The sequence below is a fragment of the Mchenga conophoros genome, linkage group LG3 (assembly GCF_057382185.1).
Source record: "Mchenga conophoros isolate Kocher_MC1m ecotype Shallow Benthic linkage group LG3, M_conophoros_male_GT1.1, whole genome shotgun sequence".
Classification (NCBI taxonomy): Eukaryota; Metazoa; Chordata; class Actinopteri; order Cichliformes; family Cichlidae; genus Mchenga; species Mchenga conophoros.
The window spans coordinates 45,552,332-45,573,641 of NC_140528.1; the positions used below are offsets into that span (position 1 = coordinate 45,552,332).

The 21,310-nt window shown below is 42.5% G+C and overlaps 3 protein-coding genes across 4 annotated transcripts; 1 reads left to right on the forward strand and 2 right to left on the reverse strand.

Annotated features, from left to right (window-relative positions):
• Positions 1-189: 189 nt before the first annotated feature.
• Positions 190-10,457, reverse strand: psip1b (PC4 and SFRS1 interacting protein 1b). 2 transcript variants are annotated; one of them, XM_085260022.1, is made up of 12 exons: positions 10,303-10,457; positions 8,030-8,154; positions 7,884-7,948; positions 7,668-7,803; positions 6,472-6,948; positions 5,141-5,317; positions 3,473-4,906; positions 3,291-3,397; positions 2,283-3,216; positions 1,943-2,044; positions 1,338-1,617; positions 190-870 (listed from the first exon to the last, which is right to left on the reverse strand). In XM_085260022.1, the coding sequence occupies exons 2-12, from the start codon at positions 8,111-8,113 to the stop codon at positions 851-853; spliced, it is 3,816 nt and encodes a 1,271-aa protein (XP_085116148.1). In that variant the 5' UTR covers positions 8,114-8,154; positions 10,303-10,457; the 3' UTR covers positions 190-850. The 2 variants fall into 2 exon arrangements, with proteins under 2 accessions (XP_085116148.1, XP_085116138.1); XM_085260012.1 differs by having other exon boundaries at positions 3,473-4,945.
• Positions 10,458-12,908: 2,451 nt separating this feature from the next.
• LOC146578976 (low affinity immunoglobulin gamma Fc region receptor II-like) lies at positions 12,909-15,750 on the reverse strand. Its single transcript, XM_085260392.1, has 6 exons — positions 15,708-15,750; positions 15,590-15,625; positions 14,279-14,542; positions 13,954-14,199; positions 13,687-13,878; positions 12,909-13,575 (listed from the first exon to the last, which is right to left on the reverse strand). The coding sequence occupies exons 1-6, from the start codon at positions 15,736-15,738 to the stop codon at positions 13,475-13,477; spliced, it is 870 nt and encodes a 289-aa protein (XP_085116518.1). The 5' UTR covers positions 15,739-15,750; the 3' UTR covers positions 12,909-13,474.
• Positions 15,751-19,800: 4,050 nt separating this feature from the next.
• Positions 19,801-21,019, forward strand: LOC146578977 (Fc receptor-like protein 5). Its single transcript, XM_085267868.1, has 4 exons — positions 19,801-19,807; positions 20,243-20,494; positions 20,574-20,819; positions 20,895-21,019. Exons 1-4 carry the CDS (start codon positions 19,801-19,803, stop codon positions 21,017-21,019), a joined length of 630 nt encoding a protein of 209 aa, XP_085123994.1.
• Positions 21,020-21,310: the final 291 nt, after the last annotated feature.

A 21,310-nucleotide genomic window follows, 5' to 3' on the forward strand; every position in this document is an offset into this window, starting at 1 on the left:
TGACGATGAGTTCACTGTCCTCAAATGGCCTCCACAATCACCAGATCTCACTGCAGCAGAGCAGCTTAGGGATGTGGAGGAACAGGAGATTCACACCATGGATACGCAACCTGTCACTACCAAGGTGTACCTAATAAAGTGGTCGTTGAGTGTATGTGGGTAAAATAATAATAATTAGACTTGAGACTCTTTGTTAAGTTTGTAAAATTCTTATTTGTGAAATAAAAAAAATACATATTTACATGAAGACCAAGATAACAGGAATAAAACTGCTAAAAGGAATAAAAACACATCATTGAATCACAAAAAAACCAAAAAAATTAAAACGGCCAGAACCGTCTGTAGGCCTCGTGCATCTCAAGGTTTAATGCTTCCGTTTAAAAAAAGAAAGAAAAAATATCAGCCCCAGTGACGGCGATGACAAAAAACTTCATAAGAGATGACAGAGTCAGAACTGTGTCAGGTGCAGGAAAATCTCGCCTCTAAATGTCACAGCAACAGGACGTCAGCTTAAACAGCAGGTACACATTAATGCTTAGGTGTGTAATGCTCTCGCCGTCAGTTTAACGCTCATTACATTAAGGTGGAAAATAGATAAACATCCATTTAAAATAAAATCAGCTGCTCCAAAGCGCTTAATAACTTAATAAGGTGGCCTTAGCACAACAAGCTGTGGGGTAAGAACAGCACACCTGCTAAGGTGTGACAGTCCACACTGCGAGAAGTTAAACAGGTAAGCACGCTACTGCCCAATGAGGTAAGTGGTTTTGGAAAATCCTATTGTGTGTCTGTGTTGCTCCCCCCAGTAGCAGTTGGTCCGGTCCAGGCTGCTTCCAGTGATGATGAGCCGTCAGGAGGAGTCCACTGGAGCTTTTGGAGAGGGGGGAAAAATTATTACATAAATCCAAAAAAAAAAAAAAAAAAGTGATATATATATATATATATATATATATATATATATATATACACACACAAAAATTATGAACTGAAACCAAACAAACAGCAAAAAACCAAAATGTACAACAGCATTTTTGCATTTAAATAAACGCCCCTCACAAAAATGTCAGTATTAATGCTTTAATAAAAAAAGAAATAAAACTTACAAAAATAAAAAGTAAATTTTTTCTGTATATAACTTTAATTATTGAATGATACAAAAACAAAAAGATGTGGTGTAAATATTTCAGTGTTATTTATGAAATTATGTTTTCTCAATTTTACTTTTAAAATATTTTCTAATATAAGCTATAAACGCTTGTCTTTAATATTTTTACTTCCTGTAAGTTTGTGTAATTTCTTGTCACAAATCAGTTGATTTAGTTTTTATTTATTTTTACCTTCAGCTTTCTCCTCTCCATCTTCTCCTCCATTATTCCTCTTCTTGTTCACCTGCCCCATACTTCTCTTCGCCTCGTGCAGCAGCCCCTCCTTCCTCACCTTCTCCATACAGCGCTCCACCCTCTGCGCCTCCTCCTCCTCCTTCTCCTCCAGCAGCGAGCGCAGAAAGGCGGCGCTCACCACCTCCTCCCCCTCCCCCACCAGGAAGGCGTTCTTGAAGCGGTTATAGAGCATCGACGCCTTGTCCATGATGTCCTGGTTTGCCCGGTAGTAACGCATCTGCTCACGAGGAAAACAAATACATAATAACAACTGACACGATTTGTATAGTTATTATTTGTTTATTCATTTGATTTATTTTGAATTCAGTCCAGGTTTAAGGTTGCAAGTGACCAATCACCTTGGAGTGATGTCATAGCTTTGCTACGTGGAAACACCATCACACCTAATCCCAAACGTAATCACAGTGACACCCTAACCCCCACCCCATTTTTGTGATTTCTTGTCCTGAGTGGACACAAAGCGATGACATCATAGTAGTGTGACAGGTCAGATGCATTGCTTATCCAAGAACCACCACGAGGATATCAGTATGTGCGTTTACCTTCCTGAGCGTGGCGACGAGCTCGCTGTGCCTCTGGACGTGTTGAGACGTCACATAAACCATACTGAGCTGATTCAGCGCCGCCAGACACTTGCTGATGTCCTGAGGATGAAGCACATTAGTCGCGTCGTTCAGTTTCAGTAAACATGCAGCGTTTTTGAAATATTAAAGCTGCATTTAGATTTTCTGGCCACAAGGGGGCGATGTAGCTCCTGATAGCTAAAGCAGTGAGAATCATAAAAATGATCTAATGTCGGCTCACTTTTTATAAAATCACTGTGAACGGTTTTACATTTTGTGCCGTCGTTAATCTGCAGCCAGTTTAAGTTTCGGCTCTTACGGGATTGTCGTTCTTCAGAGAGATCCGGATGTCTCCGTGGATCCGGTGTAGCGTCGAGTCCGTCAGCGTCACCGTCGAGCGCTTCTTCTGCTGCTCCTTTACCGGGTTACCTTCTCCTCCAGCGCTCTTCTCCACTGCTGCTGACGTCTCGGGTCGGCTCGCTCCATCACTTTCCTTCTCCTCGCCGGTCTTCCTCTGCCCGCCCGGCTCCGCGCCTTCACATTTCTTCTCGCCCGTTGTTTTTTGCGTTTCGTGTTTTTCTGCATTTTCCGCCTTTTTTGGTTTCTCCGCCTCGTCCTTCTTCTTTTCTTCACCCTCCTGTTCTTTTCTTCTTGCTGCTGCTGCTTCCCCCTCCTCCTTGCGCTCCTCGTTTTTCTTCGCAGCCTCCGTCACGCTCTTGGCTTTTTTCTCCTCCGCTTGAGTTCTTTCAGATTTCATCTGGACCTCGATGCTTTTCTTCGAGCTCCCATCATCCGACTTCTCTTTTTCTTCAGCGCCCTTCTTCTTCTCCTTCTCCAAACTTCTTTTCTTTTCCACCTTCTCCTCTTTCTTCTTCTCCCCCTCCTTTGCAGATGTTCCTCCCACCTTCTCCTCTTCCCTCACGGTCATTCCTCCCATCATCGTCTTCACCTGGACCTTCGGACCCTGCCCAGCTGTTGCCTTGACGATCTTTCCAATTATTTTTCTCTCCTCCTTCTTTTCTTCATCAGTCTTCTTCTCCTCCTCCTTTTCCTTTGTCTTCAGCTCCACATCTCGACTTTTCTCCAACTTTTCTTCTACCTGCATCTTCTGCGATGTCCTGCCGTTCCCCTTCTTGGCTCCTTCCTTCTTCTTCTCTGATGTTTTCTTGGCTGAGGCTGACTCCTTCGCACTCCTCCACTCTGACCTTGTCGGGCTTCCTGTCCTCCTCCTCTTCGCTCCGTCGCCGCCTCTCCTGATGAGAAAACAGACAGAGGTTTAAACTCCTGACTGATTTTACCGTATCATTTTTTTTCCCCTTCCTCTTACAGAGCGCTCCTCGTTGCCTCCCTCCTCCTCCCTCCTCTCCCGGCCTTCAGCAGACCCCTCAGAGACTTTAACACGCTCTCCCTCTTGGCGGCCAGGTGGCGCTGTCGCTGCAGGAGAAATGTTGAGACGTTTTCATCCTTCTCTTCAATTTAAAACATTTCCTTAATGAAGACAGACTCTACCTCATCGTCTGGAGCAGCACCTCCTCTTTTCTCCCTCTCAGTTTTCTCCTTCTGCTTCTCTCCCTCAGATCTCCTCTCCCTCTTCTCCTCTTCCACCTTTTTCTTCTGCTCCTCTTCTCTTCTTAAATCTTTCTTTGCTTCTATAACATCCTTCCTCGCCTTCTGCTGCACCTTCTTCACCTCCTTCTCTCTTCTTGACTGTTTCCTTTCATCTGAATCATCCTTCCTCATCTTCTGAAGTGCCTCCTTTTCTCTCGTCCTCCTCATTTCTTTGGGCTCCGGGCTGGTGTCTTTCCTTGTCGTCTCCTCTTCCACCTTCTGCTCCTCCTTCTCTCTTCCTAAATCTTTTTCTTCTGAATGATCGTTTCTCGTTTTCTGCTGCACCTCCTTTTCTCTTGTTTTCCTCGTTTCTCGGGCCTCTGTGCTCCTTTCTCTCCTTGTCTTCTCCTCTTCCAACTTCTTCGCCGCCTTTTCTCTTCCTAAATCTTTCCTTTTCTGTGAAGCATCCGTCCTCATCTTCCGAAGCGCCTCCTTTTCTCTTGTCCTCCTCGTTTCTCGGGCCTCACTGGTGTCCCTACTTATTTTCTCCTTTTCAACCACCTTCTCCTCCTCCTCTGTTCTTAAATTTTTTTCTTCTGATGTGTCATTTCTCGTTTTCTGCTGCTCCTCCTTTTCTTTCGTCCTTCTCATTTCTCTGGCCTCCAGCCTCCTGTCTCTCCTCTTCTCCCCCTCTTCCTCCACCTCCTTACTCTTCACATCTTTCTTTTCCTCTGAAATATCCTTCCTCGCTTTCTTCTCCGCCTCTTTTTCTTTCATCCTCCTTGTTTCTTTGCCCTCTGTGCTCCTGTCTCTCTTCTGCTTCTCCTCCTCCTCCTCCTCCTTCTCAGCTGGACTCGTCTTTACTCCTTCCTCCTCTGTTCCCTTTTCCTGTTCCTTGTGTCTTTTTGATGATCGTCTCTCCATCGTTGCCTTTTCCTCACTGCTGTCCTGACTTTTCTTCTGCACCTCCCCTTCGCTCTTCCTCTTGACTCCTCGGGCCTCTTCTTTTTCTCCTTCCTCTTTCTCATTCGTTTTCCTCTGGACCACCTCCTCATCGTTTTTCTTCTCTCTTCTCTTCTTGACTCCTTTGTCATCTTCCTTCTCCTTCCCCTCATCCACCTTCTTCTCGTCCTCCTCGTCCTTCCTCCTCTTCACTCCTCGGCCCTCTTTCTTCTGCTCCTCCCTCTCATCTCTCCTTGTCCTTACTCTTCTGCGGTCTTCCTTTTCCTCCTCCTTCTTCTCCACCTTCTCTTCATTTCGGCGCTTGAAGTCTCTGCTCTCTTTCTTTTCCTCCTCCTCCTCCTCCTCCTCCTCCTCCTCCTCATCCTCCTCCTCCTCCCTCCTTCCACCGGTCGTCATCAGAGCAGGTTCCATCTTCTGCAGCTTCACATTGATCTGACGGAGACGAGGAAAACATGAAACTTTATTCAAAAGCTGAAAAGACAAAATGAGAAAAAGAAGTTTAACATGTGTCTCTGTTGCTTAGCAACGCATCAGATTAGCAGAGGGTCTGAATTGAGCTTTTAGATTAAATCTTACATTTTAATCAAAGAAAGAACTGAAGGCTTTTCTTTGAACAGTATTGAGCTGCTGAATAACACAAGTTATTAATGGCTCATTTAAACTTACAATGGGCAGCATCACTCCATGCGTGTTCAGCTTCGGCTCTTCTGCTCGGCTCCTGGTCGTCACTTCACTTGCAGCTTCTTTGGAGGCTTCAGCCTGTCTGGGTTCTGCTTCAGTTGTGCTTTTAGCCTTTTCTTTACTCGCTGTGGTTTCACCCACTGAAGCTTTGACCGCTCCTGTCTGAGAAAAAGAAGAAAAAGAAGAAACAAAAGTTTATTTGTAAGCATTTAATGTCAACAGTTCACCATGCTCTTCCCCACTGAGCTCTAATAAAAGAAGAAGCTCCAGTTTCTTCCATAAACTAGAGGATGAGGCGAGCCATGGATTGCTGGTGTTCTCATGAGGGTGTGTTAGAGCAGAATGAACCAGACACTTTTTTCCTGTTGCAGGAAAAACTGGAAAAAGCCTTCAAAGGCGGTGACGTGAGCCCGAGACCGTCGTCCACACAGATTTGTTGGTGCTTTGGAAGCTTCTGCACGGGAGCTTCAAGCTTCAATTCAATCCTCCAATTTCGAGCACACAGAGACGGATCTCCGTCGCCCTGCTTTACTAATCTATATATCCAGAAAACAGGAAAATATCCACAGAAATATCCGCAGGTGCAAAGCCAAAAAAACAATATCAAGCAAAACCTTTATTCTCTCTCCACTGTAGGTCCACGTCATTATCTGTGATCTACAGATGCAGAAATGTGCTCAAATCTCCATGAAAATGTTTAATCTGTGACATCCAACTACTCCACAGCATCACCCGTTGAGACAGACACTGATGGACACATGGATGGGATAAACATTAAGAAGATGAAACTATTCTACTTGTGTTTATGTCTCGAGTTTCCCACATCCCCCTCCTCTGCAGACAACTCCTCCGTGCTTCTGAATTACCCCCCCCCACCCAAAAAAAAAAGAAAGAAAAAAAATATATATCTATATATATCTATATATATCTATATCTATATCTATATATATATATATATATATTTTTTTTTTTTTTTTTTTCCCCCCCTCACTTTGCAGCTTTCAAGTTCAATCTCACAACAGACAGTGAAACACCAGCACACAACAAGGAGCTTAATCCTTCTAAATCCCTCCCTGCAGCACACTCTGAGGATGTGATTTTTCCAAGTTCACAGAGCACATACAGAGTGGGTCCAGTGCTCCACAACCAGGATGGTAACCCTCACTGTCTGACTGACAGGCACCATCTCCAGCCCCCTGGTATAGTTGTTGCAGGGAGGCTGAGAGACCCCAGAACCACTGCTGAACCACTGCCAGTCCAGAGGCCCTGTCTCCAAATGGAACAGCCCCACAGCTTTAAAACATTTAACCTCTCACCTCTTTGTCTGTCTTGGCCAAGGCGGTGCGTTCACCTGCACTCCCTCCTGCAGACGGACCGCCGCTTGCCGACCTTCTGGTTCGAGCAGTCGCAACGGTCTCTGCAGTGTCTGCAGCAGGGGTGGAAGCCTGCTTGGACTCCTCACTTTGCTCTGCAGCCAATCTTGATGAAACTCGTGTGGGAGTTTTAACAGCAGCTTCCTTTTCGCCTCCTGTGCGCCGCCTGTCGGCGGCAGCTTTACTGGCCGACTCGGATCTGCTGGGGGAAGATTTAGTGACAGCGCTTGGAGTTGGACTTTTAGCAGCAGACGTCGGTTTAGAGGGTGTAGATTTGGTCGCTGGTGCGGACTTGGCAGGTGTAGCCTTGGGTGATTTGGCAGGTGTAGTTTTAGGTGCTGGGGTTGGTTTAGCTGGAGTAGCTTTGGTTGCAGAAGCCGGTTTTGCTGGTGTACTTTCTGTGTTTGTCTTCCCCGGTACCTGAACAGAAGATAGAACGAAGAACCTTTATTAGAACCGAAACATGCCTCACTCATGGGCTATAAACATTTATGAAGCAGAGGTGCCAGCAGTGTGAGAAACATGTTGGAAATAGCCTTTTCAGCCCCCTATCCATGCCTTTGACCCTAGTCTGTTCTGATTGGTCAGCTTCCAAAACAAATGTAACTAGTTGAGATGATGCTGCACGTGAAACATTTACTCTTTCATGTCTGTCACATGAGGTCATCCTGAACCTGCTCACATCTGTGAAGAGAACCAGCCCTCACTGTTGGACCTGTCACTTCAGGTGATGATCTGACCCAACTGGACAGACTGATACTACTGAAGTAAAGCTGTGCCACATCAAATCACCCAATATAATTGTTTAGGTGATGTAAGAGTGTCTGATCAATCACAGCAGCTAACTGGAGAAGGTGGAAAATGCCCTGAATTCACTGACATTAATAAAAGCGGCAGCATCAATGAAAGCATCAATAAAACACTGTTCAGTATTTTTATATACCAGATACATCATCACAAATATAATTTTAAAGCTATATAAGCTTTTTTTAAGCAGTGCGTCAGAAATATTACAAACACATCATTAGAAAATGCTTTTAGCAGTTCATTCATAACCATTCAATTACATAAAAATGAACTGAAGCGATTACGTAGCATTTTCATTGCAACTGATGAGTGATCTTTAAAGAGAGACTGACTTTGAGTTTACTCCCGACTCCAGGCGTGTTCTGGATCTCCCACATGCCCTCGGTGAAGCCTTTGATGCGAACGCCGCTGCCATACTTCATCTTGTTTCCCACATAAGGGACGATGTTCTCCGGCGGCAGGAAGCCTCTGGGGAGGGGAGATTAATCACAGTTCGATCAATGCTGCTCAGAAAATGATACGATCGATCTGCAGCTGCACGTACGTACATCTGATGGGTGCCGAAAAAGAAGACGGGGACTCGCTTCTTGTACCCCTCGTCCGACTTACAGATCTGTAAAACACAGAAGAAGAGTTAAAGCGCGTACACACAAACAGCTGCATGCAGGTATTTACAGCTGAGGTGTGAGCGCACCCTCGCCGGCCAGTGAGGGAAGCCCTTCATCTTGGCGAACACCAGGTCTCCGGGTTTGAACTGGTCGCCGTTTTTTCCCGGCATCCTGTTGCTTCAGAGCTCGGTCGCACAGCAGGAATCAAACACTGAAAGACAAGCAGACCATTTAGACCACAGCAGCTGCTTCACACACTTTACCGTGTTTCATTTAAGGAGGTAAATGTGGGTAAGAGTGAGAGTAAATGAACAGATGTTGATTCGAGCTGTTCTTCAGCCTGTAGTAACCCCACACAGCTGTGACATACGTTGTAGTCAGAGGATTACAAACACTCATTAGCATGAATGTGATGGTCGTTTGGGGGTTTTTAATGACTTATTGAATCCACTCTTTCTCCAGGGTGAAATGACCGTACATCCATCTTTAATAACTTAAATAAAACAAGAACTGGATGCACAAGTTTGAATTCATTTTGGACTCTCTCCACACAGGGTCAAACATACACACAATCACTTAATCTTTTATTGATTCATTGATTGATTGATAATACTTTATTCATCCTGAGGGAAAGGGTGGAAAGATCTCATTTCTAAACAAATGCAGATTCAAAGATCATCAGTTCAAACTGTATTCAAGTACAAGTTATTCAGATCTGTCACCACTTTTGGTCTAGAAGCCCCATGATGTGACCCTCAGATGATGTTCTCAGTTAGGATGTTTGGAAACCACCAAGAGCTGGAAACAGAACACCAGTGAAACCAGTTTTATATCACCATGGACTGAGAGGGTGAGAAAGAAGAAATAAGCCTCCAAATCAAACTCCTTCAAGCCAAGCAGCCGTCTCGTCTGAAACTGTGCTCTGTAGCAGAACACGGTTTCAGACGAGACGGCTGCTTGGCCTTGTGTGTCAAACAGAAATAAAGACTTCATTGTGTCAGCTGACGTCAGCATGAAGATAAAATATCTCTGGTAACATTTATAAGGTGGGGATGGGTTTTCTTATACAGGACAAGATCCCTGACTTGAGGTTAATTCCGCTGTGGCCAAGTGGAAGGACGACGAGGAGAACAAATCAGCAAGCACTAAGTCTAAACCACAGCATCTCCCCATCAATAACCAACCACAAATATGTTTGTTTGCATGTGTCTAATAAATTCTTCTCTGTAAGCAGACTGAGAGTCCACAGCTGTGCAACCCAAACCTTTAACTGCCTGATAATAAAATAGTGTGAACTCCTGAACTTCTCTCAGCAAAAAAGAAAACCACTCAAACCTAAGAACACAGAGCAACTGTACAGCATGGTGGTAGCATCACACCCTGGGGCTGTTTAGCTGTGAGTGGTACTAGTAACATTACACATTAAGGAATAAAGAAGAAGAGAACTACCTCAAAAATCTTCACCTTAAATAAACATCTAGGTGGTTGAAACATAGACAGTCAGGTGTTCCAACAGGACAAGAGCTGCTTTTTATGAGATAAAGCAGGTGAACACTGAGCTTCTTAAAGCCTTTCTCGAGTTTAAAGAAACGACCAATTCTGCCAAGAAGATATCCATCCTGAATTATGAGGAAGCTTGTTAATCCAAATTGTGCACCCAATTCTCGTTTTTTAGCTGTGCAAAGATTCCACAGTTCAAAGAAATCATCAAACGCCTAAAATTATCATGACATTCATGGGTGGGTGTGAACTTCTGACCACAGAATACATGGACTGTGACATTTTTTTTTAAGTATTACTTTGCTCCGTGTATGTTCACTGTGCGTGTCCAGCCCTGATCTTACCAAGTGCATAAAATCGTCTGTAGGAAACAATTAAAGCGGAAACCCCAACTGTTTCCTTTCTCTTCTTTTTAAATATGAATGTCAGGCCTGAGTTAGAGGGCTTTTCCACTAGTTGGGGATTTGAATATTTCCTCAACTCAATTTCAAACTCAAACACACCACCACACAAAGAATTAATACATTTAACGTAAACTTGGAGATTAACGATAACGTGGCAGCAATACTTCAATCAATACACCCAACATGTGCTAAACCTGAGAGGATGCATAAGCAGGGCCAGACTTGAAGTCTGTAAGTAAAACATTTCACTTCCTGGACCTGAATCGTCCCACCAGCTGACCTTTGCGTGTGCAAAGTATAATCTTTCACACTAGCTCATCAGTTTCGCTCTCGTCTGCGTGTTTACGCTTTGTTTACAAATACAGGCTAACCACTGAAAGCTCGCGCTAACATGCCGACTCGCGCACCCTTACTCCGTGTTCGTGGCATGCACCGTGGATGTGACGTGGACTCACCTGCACACGGAACGACTGCCGCCTGGCACCGCGGACAAAAAACACGAAACAACAAGGCTTCTTGTTACTAAGCTATCCTCTAATGCACGTCGCCATATTGACCTCTGTGTTCGTGTCACGTGATCCACAATGGTTTTTCCCGCCGCTAGAGGACCGTTCCAACCACACGGGAGCTTTTGGACCGTACCACCTTAGGGTACAAAGGTTTTGTTTGTTTGTTTTTTTAAATCTGAATTTAGATTCCTTTCTTTATAATCACCATAATGATGTCATCAATGCACACCTTAAGAAATAAAGCACTACTTTGAACTAATAATTCTGTCGTCATTTCCGACTTTCGGCATTGAGCGTCTGCCCGTTGCTACGATACCTCAGCGCGTGGATTGGTCTGCCCTCAATATAAAGTACTGAACTTCGTAATAAGTTCATAACTTCATTCACATATTCACGCGTGCACTAATGTGTTTTTGGGGAAAAATAAATGTAACGAACGTAAAGTTCACTGATAATTATAAATGAGAACTACTCGGTGTATGTTTAGAGTGCAGACAGGTACCACACCAAGGTGCATTTTTCTAATGATTTTTTTATATGGTTACGTCTTGCATTGTTAGTAACATAGTAAATAGTTAGTATCTTTGTTGGGGTCACTGTTAGTAACAGTAACTCCAACAACTTTTAAAAGTCAAAATAAGACACTGTAATTGGCAGTGATCTACTCCATCTTCTCATAGCAGTGACACTATATGAAAAAAAATGTAGATCCTCGTTTTTTTGTATAAATTAAAATTTCATGGTTAAAGTAATAATAAAAAAAGAGAGCTAGTTTCAACAGTTGCTTTGCAAATGCAAAGTGTGCCAGAAATTAAATGCACTACTATATCGTTCTAAACCTTGTGGAAGGCTTTCCACAAGGTTTAGAACTAATAAATCAATCAAGCTTTATTAACAGACTTATTCGATGCTTACACAGATTAAAAATGAACACAAAATCTAAAAATAATTAGAGCAGTCTCTGCTCTAATTCATCCTGAAGGTGTTTTGTCAGGTTTCGATCAGGACTCTGTGCAGGCCTTTATGGACCTGTCAGTCATGTTGGAACAGGAAGGGGCCATCCCCAAACTGTTGCCGCAAAGTTAGGAACATTAAATTATCCAAAATGTCTTATGTCAGTGCTCTAGAGTCCAGTGGTGGCATGCTGTATACAACTGCGTATGACATGTTGCATTGTGTTTGCTGATATAATGCTTGGATGCTGCTGTTTCTGTGGAAATCCATTCCATGACACTCTCTAAGCTAATCTGAATGCCACGTGAAGTTTGGAGGTCCATAGTGACTTACTCTGCAGAAAGCTGCTGGCCTCTGCACACTATGTGCCTCAGCATCTGCCGACCCGCTCTGTGATTTTACGTGGCCCACCACTTTATGGGTGAGCTGAAGTATATGTCAGTGGGACTCGAGTGAAGGTGATATGGGCAAGAATGTCCCTGGTCACAGTCAGCCGAGAGTTACCTCATTGGTATCACTGTGATCTAAAAGCTCTAAAAGAAAAAAAAAATCTTAATACCAGTTGCAAGTGAACAGCAGATTAAAAGCCCTGCTGCTGATCTTCAGTCACCTTAGCGTTGAGGATAACAGAAGACATCCAACCTGCAGTCAGGTTCTGACCGTCTCAAGTTCTGGCAAACTTTTTAATAATTTTCATTATACTGGAGAACGACTGTCAAATTACAGTGTTCACTCTAATATTAGGTTTTACCTAAAGTTTTACATCCATTCACAACTATGAACAATTAGGAATCACTAATTAATTGAACACACTAAGTGCATGTGTTTGGACTTTCGAAGTTGGAGCACACCACATCCACAGATGGTGGTGTCAAACCCAGGAGCTTCTTCTTGTGAGGCAACAGTGCTTAACTGTTTTTTTAAAGTTATTTTTTTATTTATTTTATATTTAAATTGTGTTAAATAATAATAACAATAATAATAATAAAAAAATTATAAATCACTAATCATAACAAATCTAATAAATACAATAAAACCCCTCTTTAATCAGCTTTTGATGTCCATGTTTTAGAATGGTTCGTATATAACAGAAACCATCTAGAATTGTATTTTTTTTAAAATAAGAACCTCTTTACCATCAAACATTCTGTGAAACAAAAAGCATAAACAATTGTGTGTCTGAACTACCACTAACTGTTATGGAAATATGAAATAAATTGAATCACACAAGAACAGGTCGTCTTTGTGAGGTTTAATCTGTTTTGCAAAGAGACAAACGACAGTACAGAGTACTGCAGTCTGCATCACATCTGACCAACAAGAACAACAAGCACCAAATCATTTATAGACACAAGTTATTTATCATGGTGAGAAAAGCAGAGCTGTACATGTGGGAATATTTAGTACTGAAAGATTATATGGAGGCAGAGCGTGACACTGTGGAGCCTTTCATTCAGCCAGGTTAGCCTGACACAGAGAAGAGCAGAAACTTTCCATCACACAACTGGCTACAGAGCTTTGTACACAAATATAGTTATATTAAAAAAATAAATTAAATATAATTTAGAATTCAAACAGTTGTTGTTTTGAGCCACCAGATGTCAGTAAAGAGCTTCTATGCATCCTGCAGGTTCTTTCTATAAAGTGCAGGCAGGCAAACCTGCTGCTACTAACTGTTAGAAACATTTAACAACAGACAGAATTTAACAAAGATTTTTTGTTTGTATTCTTAAACAAAAGGCCTTTAATGTGAAAGGATCGAGAAAGTGTTGAGAGTGCAAACGACCAGAGAGTACTGTAATATTGTAATAATTATTATTTTTTCATTTCTTGTGTTTTAAATGTATTTTCATCCATGATTTCATTTTTAATTAATATAGTTGTTGATCTTTGATCGTTGGATCTAAAGAAACTCTCGTCTCTTTGATGGTGTAACGTGTAGTAACTCAGCCTGGGCTCTGTCTGAGTTTCTCCTGTGGATGTCAAATACTCAAGGATATTATGACACAGTGAGAGTGCATAGCTGGTCATGCACATCACATATGTTGCTGCTTTGTTTGAGGTATTATTACAAGGGTTAATTTGTTTCCAGTGTGGAAATTTACAGGAACAGCAACAGGACCTGAATGCAATATGAGACTGCAGGTCTCTGCTTAATTTCAGGTCAGAAGTGATGCTCTGTAGTGACATCATCATAGTGGGCATCTAATCCCTGCTCAGCCTGACTGGGTTGCATCTTTTCCACTGATGCATGAGGTTCATTTCCTGAAAGATAAGTTTTAAAATGTATCTGCTGTTAACTTATGAGGAGTTCAGACAGAGAGATGAGTTAATCATCACCATATTGATTGTTCAGTGAGTGATTCAGAGTGTTACCTTTGGCTCTGAGTTGATATAAAGATATCATGAGAAGAGTGGACATGAAGTATGGAAAGAACACCATCAGGTGGAGGAGCACTCTGAACGCAAGCTGGAGGGAGCTGTAGTCAGGGAGTGGAGCTGTCAAAGGCGGCACAGCAGTGGTGGATCTCACTGTAGATGTGAGTGAAGGTCTGGTTGTATGTTTGTCTGCAGAGAGAATCCCACCTGTTCAGGTGAATATGTGGATGAAATAAGAGGTGAAATCAGAGTGAAGCTCCTCACCTGTGACAGTGATCCAGCTGGATGGAGACTCTCCATGACCGCTGATGTCACACTTGTAGAGGCCTTCATCAGACCTGGAAACATGCTGGATGGTCATGTGACCTGTAGGCTGCTTCCTGATGAGGGAGCCATCTTTATAGAAAGCAGCTGTGAGGTTGGAGGGAGTGGTCTTTGTTTTACAGAGCAGAGTGACGTCATCTCCCTCCATCACAGGGAGGACAGGACTCTGCAGGATCACTGATCCACCTCAACACAGAGACAAACTACAGCATTTCATCCATTTACACACAGCTTCATCAACACTAACTCCACACACTCAGCTTACCAGTGACTGTCAGGTTAACCATGTTACTGATGGGACCCTCTCTGGACTCACACCAGTAAACTCCACTGTCCCACATGAAGATATAGGTGATGTTACAGGATGAACCAGCTGGTTTTTCCCACCCATCTCTACACTGAGTCCTCTGTTCTGTGCTTGTGTTTCTCCACAGAGTCCATCCAGCAGAGCTGTCGTCCTCCTCACAGCTCAGAGACACAAAGTCTCCTCTAAAGAACTGAGAGCTGCTGGGACTCACAGTCAGACGAGCTGTGATAGAGAGAGCAGGATATTTATTGTCTATGTTTTTTGATCATGAGACAGTTGCCAGTTGTCTCCTCTGCTGTGACATATGGTGCTGAAAGTAACTGGTTGTCTGTATTCACAGCTTTAAGAATCTCCCCAAGTGTTTCAAATTTGCCCATTTTGAAACAGTGAAAGATGAAACTCTGTTCAGTTTAGAAAAGATAGTTGGGTTTTAAATGTTTCTACTTTTCAGAGCTTTGTTTTCTTTGATTCAAGGGTGGGGTATCTAAACAACATATGTGCTACACATGAAACATTCTTCCTAAAGAAAGAAAGAAAGAAAGAAAGAAAGAAAGAAAGAAAGAAAGAAAGAAAGAAAGAAAGAAAGAAAGAAAGAAAGAAAGAAAGAAAGAAAGAAAGAAGGGTGTAGGTTTAGCTCAGTTGGATGAGCATGTAGTCATATATCGAATCGCTCTGAGAGTGGCCGGCCCATGTTCTAGTACGACCGTTCTTTAAAAAGAAAGAAAGAAAGAAAACTTGATGTTGCTGTCATTTAGGTTAGGTTTTTTTAAACATATAAATTCCCCTCTCGCCCCTGCGGGGGGTCTACCCTTCAAGCTCAGGCGAATGAGGCGTTGACAGATAGTTTTTTTCTTTCTATCAATTTTGTTTTTCTTTACTCAAAGAGATCAAATTATTGGTGGGGACAATTCAATAATCGCTGGATATTGGTGGGGACATGTCCCTTCCATCCTTGCCAAATCACTCTTGCATTTTTTATTGTAACAACCAATGATTTATACAGGAAAATAATGACTATTAGCAAGGTTGCCCAAACTTTTGCATCCCATTGTAGTTGCCTGTGTATGGTGACAACTTTAATAATCTCTTCAAGTGAGTCAAAAAATACTTTCATCTTTAAACAGCCAAAATGTTTATGCAGACTTGCTAATGAAAAGAAAATGGAGAATTCATATCCATGAAAACAGACAAAAAGGTTATTTTTTAAAAACTATTTCACATTTTGCTAAGTCTGCCAGATTTACAGTGTGACAGAAGAAGGTTACTGACCTTGGTTTGTGGTGCAGCTCAACAGTGAGATCAGAACTAAAGAGAAATTAAACTCAGGTTAGTTCAGAGTTTCACATTCAACAAGACAGCAGAGGCATGAAAAACACAGTGAGCTTACAGAGCAGACACAGCAGAGACGTTTCCTCCATCCTGCTGCTCAATGGTATCAGACCAACACTGAGATCAGCTCACAGTCATATAAAGTAAAACCCGCCTCCCTCTCCTCCTCTTCCTCTTCCTCTTTGATAGGATGTCAGTATTGTGGTTTCCTTTGTAGTGATCATCATGAAAAGGTTTCTTTGTTTGTTTGTAGAAAAAGAGTTTTAAAGTAATAAAAAAAAGTCGTAGGTGAGAAAACTGAACCAGAAAATAAGGCACAATGGATAATAAATTACAGCTGACCCAGCATCTGTAGCTGTGGGATGCTTTCACTGACAATCACTAAGGCAGTGGTTCTGAACGTGCTTTCGTTTCCTTAGACTCCTATATTAAAATCCTATTCCTAATCCTAAAATTTCCATCAAGACTAAACCTCACTGACAGACCCTTCTGTAAAGGATGTTAGCGGTAGCTTTTGTTCACCTGTACAGGTAAAAATTCTCTAGTCACCAGGTTTCTGGGGTCGATGAGATTCACGTGTATATCTCATCTTTCGGGTTGGTCACTGGACTGGCACCTTTCAAACACTTTTCATGTCAAATTGCGCTCTCCAAACATTCACCAATCACACACACACACACACACGTTCATACTGTACTTTATTCTCTACCTAAGCGCTTTGTCTAGCATTCACACACACTCACTCTCAAGGTTCAGCCACCTTCCCCATGGATACTCCAACATGCAGACTCAAGTAATCGGGAATCAAACTACGGACATTCTGATTAGTATTCAATTGAATTGAATTCACTTTTATTTATACAGCGCCAAATCACAACGACAGTCGCCTTAAGGCGCTTTGTAAGGTAGACCCTACAATAACACATACAGAGAAAAACCCAACAATCATATGATCCCCTATGAACAAGCACTTTGGCAACAGTAGGAAGAAAAAACGCATTAGGAAGAAACCTCCGGCAGAACCAGGCTCAGGGAGGGGCGACCTCTGCTGTGACCGGCTGGGGTGAGAGAAGAGAGACAGGATAAAGACATGCTGTGGAAGAGATTAATAACAAGCATCACTCAATGCAGAGAGGTCTGTTAATACATAGTGAGTGGTGACTGGAAAGGAAATACTCAATGCATCATGGGAATCCCCCGGCAGCCTATGTCTATTGCAGCATAACTAAGGGAGGATTCAGGGTCACCTGGTCCAGCCCTAACTATATGCTTTAGCAAAGAGGAAAGTTTTAAGCCTAATCTTGAAAGTAGAGATAGTGTCTGTCTCCTGAATCCAAACTGGAAGCTGGTTCCACAGAAGAGGGGCCTGAAAACTGAAGGCTCTCCCTCCCATTCTACTTTTAAATACTCTAGGAACAACAAGTAGGTCTGCAGTAATCTTGTTGCAGCATTTTGGATTAGCTGAAGGCTTTTCAGTGAGTTTTTAGGACATCCTGATAATAATGAATTACAGTAGTCCAGCCTGGAAGTAATAATGAGAATCAGAATACTTTATTGATCCCTACACAGCAAAATCTCCAGTGTTAAATTAACACTGGAGATTTTGCTGTGTAGGGGAAATTCTTTTTCGTTACAGTGCTCCATTATAAAAAAACATTAACAAAGACAGACAATACACAAACTAAGAATAGCACACTATATACAGGCATATATATACACGTAAAGGTCACTTATTAATAAATAGCTGAAAGAGGAAGAACATGTGCAAAAAGGGTGTAGCTGTTGCAGTAAACAGTGTGTTAGATGGAGGAGTTGTACAGGGAGATGGCCACAGGCAGGAATGATTTCCTGTGTCGTTCAGTGGTGCTTTTCGGTAATCTCAGTCTCTCACTGAACGAGCTCCTGTGACTGACCAGCATGTCATGGAGTGGGTGGGAGGTGTTATCCAACATTGTCTTTATCTTGGACAACATAATAAATGCATGAACTAGTTTTTCTGCATCACTCTGGGACGGGATATTTCTAATTTTAGAGATGTTGCGCAAATGGAAGAAAGAACTCCTACGAGTACAATAACCTCAGTTTTATCTGAATTAAGGAGCAGAAAGTTAGCGGCCATCCAGGTCTTTGTGTCTTTAAGAAATTCCTGCAGCTTAACTAATTGGTGTGTGAATAGGGAAGCATGTATAATGTAAACAGAACTGGTCCTGGCACTGCACCCTGTGGAACTATGAGTGGAACTAATTAACTTTAGTATGTGAAGAGGACTCTCCATTTACACGAACAAATCAGAGTCTGTTAGATCAGTGATTCTCCAACTGTGGTACACGTACTACTAGTGGTACTTGGGCTCTCTCTGGTGGTATGCAGTTAATCTCCAATTTCTTTAAGATTAAACAATATACTATTGTGGAATTATGCAAAGACGAGTTCCCGAGGCTCTTCTGGGAGCCGGAATCAACCAGAAAACATCTCCCCGAGCGTGAGTCCTCTATGAAGAGCAGCCTTTCCTAGTACAGAGCAGTACTATCACCCAGGTCCGAGAGAGAGACGAGTTTCTCGGCCGCTCTGCGTCGGAGAGGGAGTAGCCCCACACCAGCAGCGCCTTCAGAGCAGTTTATTTTATTTTATTTAATTAACAAAAGCTGACTCAACACTTTGATTCAGCAAAGACAAAAGTCACTACGTCTGATTACCTTCCTCTTTCTTTTGTGAAGGATTTCACTGGCAGGGTAGGTTCAGCTTGCCATGTGAAAGAGGTGGCGTTCCTTGAGGGTTACACAGGAAACCTCTGACATATGCCTTTTTTTTGCTGAAGATAGCTCCCATCAACACTCTGTCATGGTTTTGGCATGGGTAACACCAAGATGGAGGTTGCTTCCAGTAGCGGCAGGTATCGACCACCCTGTTATTTCTCCAGAAAGTTCTCACAGACCCACAGAAACTACAGCACTATTGTTGTTGATGCTCTGTCTGACATTTATGAGTGCCATCACCTTCATGACGATGAGTGTTACATCCTGTTTTATTTTAGAGTTTCCTGTTTCCCTCGCCTTCTTGATGAGATGATTGGCTACAGAACGTTCTGGCTCATGGGCTGTTCTGATATCAGTTTATCTTTTGTTTGCAGCTCTCCATCCTGTTGCAGCTCTCCATCCTGTTGCAGCAGAGGGTTTGAAGTGCATTGCATATCATTTTCAGTTATTGGCTCATTTACGGTAAAATTAATCTTGGTGCATTAAACTTTCAGTCTGGTGTTGTGTCCAGTTGTTTGCTGACCTGCAAAAAACTCAGAAAGAACCAAACCCACAGCTGTGTTGTTAATGATTTAGGTACAGTGAAGCCATCACATCATCTCAGTGGGTGTAGTTTGATGTCATTTAACCACAAAGTTTATTTCTAACGACATGTTAGAAATAAACTTTGTGGCTAAATGACATCATTTAGCCACATCATGTAACAGAAGCTCAGACACCCCAGCACCTCCACCACCTCCAGCTCTCTTCCTCTCAGCTGACCTGCTGTCAGTAACAGTAACAGTCTTTATATTTAAGATCATCCTTTGACACCTTCAAAGAAACTCCTCCATCTTTCTGATGAAGCCTCAACTTTACGTTCACATGGAGGAAACATCTCTGCTTTTGCTGCTCTGTAAGTTCAGTCTGTGTGAAGATTCAGCTGAGGAAATCTAACAAAAAAAAAAACCTCAAAAAAACAGTCTGTAGTTTGTTTTTAGTGATGTTTGTCTGTAAGATGAATCTTCTGTACATGTTTCAGCTGAACAATCTTCCTCCTTTCTGCTCCGATTCTTATAATCAGCAAACAGACATGTTGCGTCTGCTCTGCTCTCTGATCACTTCATTAAACACCACAAACCCTAAACTAACCTGAGTCTTGTTTCTCTTTAATTCTGATCTCACTGCTGAGCTGCAACAAAAACTAAGGTCAGTAACCTCCTTTACTCAGTCTGAAACTCCCTGATTGTGTCTGCTAAACTCAGGCTACATCCACATGTATAGAGGTATTTATGGAAAAAAAAAATCCCATACACATGTGCAAAGATGTCTCCGTCCACATGTAAACGCTAAAAACCCAGTCAAATGCTGTCATTTAGCCGTGTAGAAATGTTGGCCAATTAGAAGTCTAGAAGCATGGGAGGTAAAGAGTAAACAGGGTTCTTAAGTACTCCGGAATAGTTTTTGTATTTTTCTGGAAAGGCAGCTAATTTTGTGTTACTTTTGAAGTGCCTTTGTAGAAATTCATCTCATGTAAACAATGACGTGTCTTAGACTGGGATAGTAAAAAAAGGCGCACACCTTTGATGTTGCATGACTAAATCCCCATTTTCCTTGTCCACATGTAAACGCAAAAACTGAGTTTTTAAAAAGCAGTTTTTAGTGATCAAAAACGCTGTTTAAGTGTGGATGAAAGGTAGGAAAAACTGCGCTTTCAAAAATACCCATGTATGTTTGGACGTAGCCTCAGTCTTGGTTTGATTTTGTGTTTGCAGGTCTCCTCCCTGTTATACTCTGGTGGCTTTTAATGTGGGCACAAATATAAAAGATCACCGTTGTATCATTTTAACCCTCACAGCTCGTCTGACTGTGAGTCCCAGCAGCTCTCAGTTCTTTAAAGGAGACTTTGTGTCTCTGAGCTGTGAGGAGGACGACAGCTCTGCTGGATGGACTCTGAGGAGAAACACAAGCAAACGACAGAGAGATGGGTGGGGAAAACCAGCTGGTTCGTCCTGTAACATTAGCTACATCGACCCATTGGACAGTGGAGTTTACTGGTGTGAGTCCAGAGAGGGTCCCATCAGTAACATGGTTAACCTGACAGTCACTGGTAAGCTGAGTGTGTGGAGTTAGTGTTGATGAAGCTGTGTGTAAATGGATGAAATGCTGTAGTTTGTCTCTGTGTTGAGGTGGATCAGTGATCCTGCAGAGTCCTGTCCTCCCTGTGATGGAGGGAGATGACGTCACTCTGCTCTGTAAAACAAAGACCACTCCCTCCAACCTCCCAGCTGCTTTCTATAAAGATGGCTCCCTCATCAGGAAGCAGCCTACAGGTCACATGACCATCCAGCATGTTTCCAGGTCTGATGAAGGCCTCTACAAGTGTGACATCAGCGGTCATGGAGAGTCTCCATCCAGCTGGATCACTGTCACAGGTGAGGAGCTTCACTCTGATTTCACCTCCTATTTCATCCACATATTCACCTGAACAGGTGGGATTCTCTCTGCAGGTAAACCTACAACTACAGCTTCATCTTTCATTTCTTCTCCCTTCAGCCTTGTGTTCAGAGTGGTCTTCTACCTGGTGGTGCTCTGTCCATACTTAATTTTCGCTGTCCTCACAGTGTCTTTATAATGACACGTACCCACAGGTGACCCACAGGCACCACATGTTCATCAGGTTTCACTCACCACAGAGCATCACTTCTGAAGCAGACCTCATGTTCTGTCAGATTTCATATTTCTTATTAATGATTCTATTGTGTCTCTGTGGTTCTCACTTGCCTTCATCTGTCATCTTTATTCTGGAGATGATTCGGATACATGGACTCTAAAGTACTCTAAATGTACTTATGTGGTCAATTGAACTATATTGGTATTTACTCTGTACTACACTATACTGAAATCACATATTGGGTTAAATTGA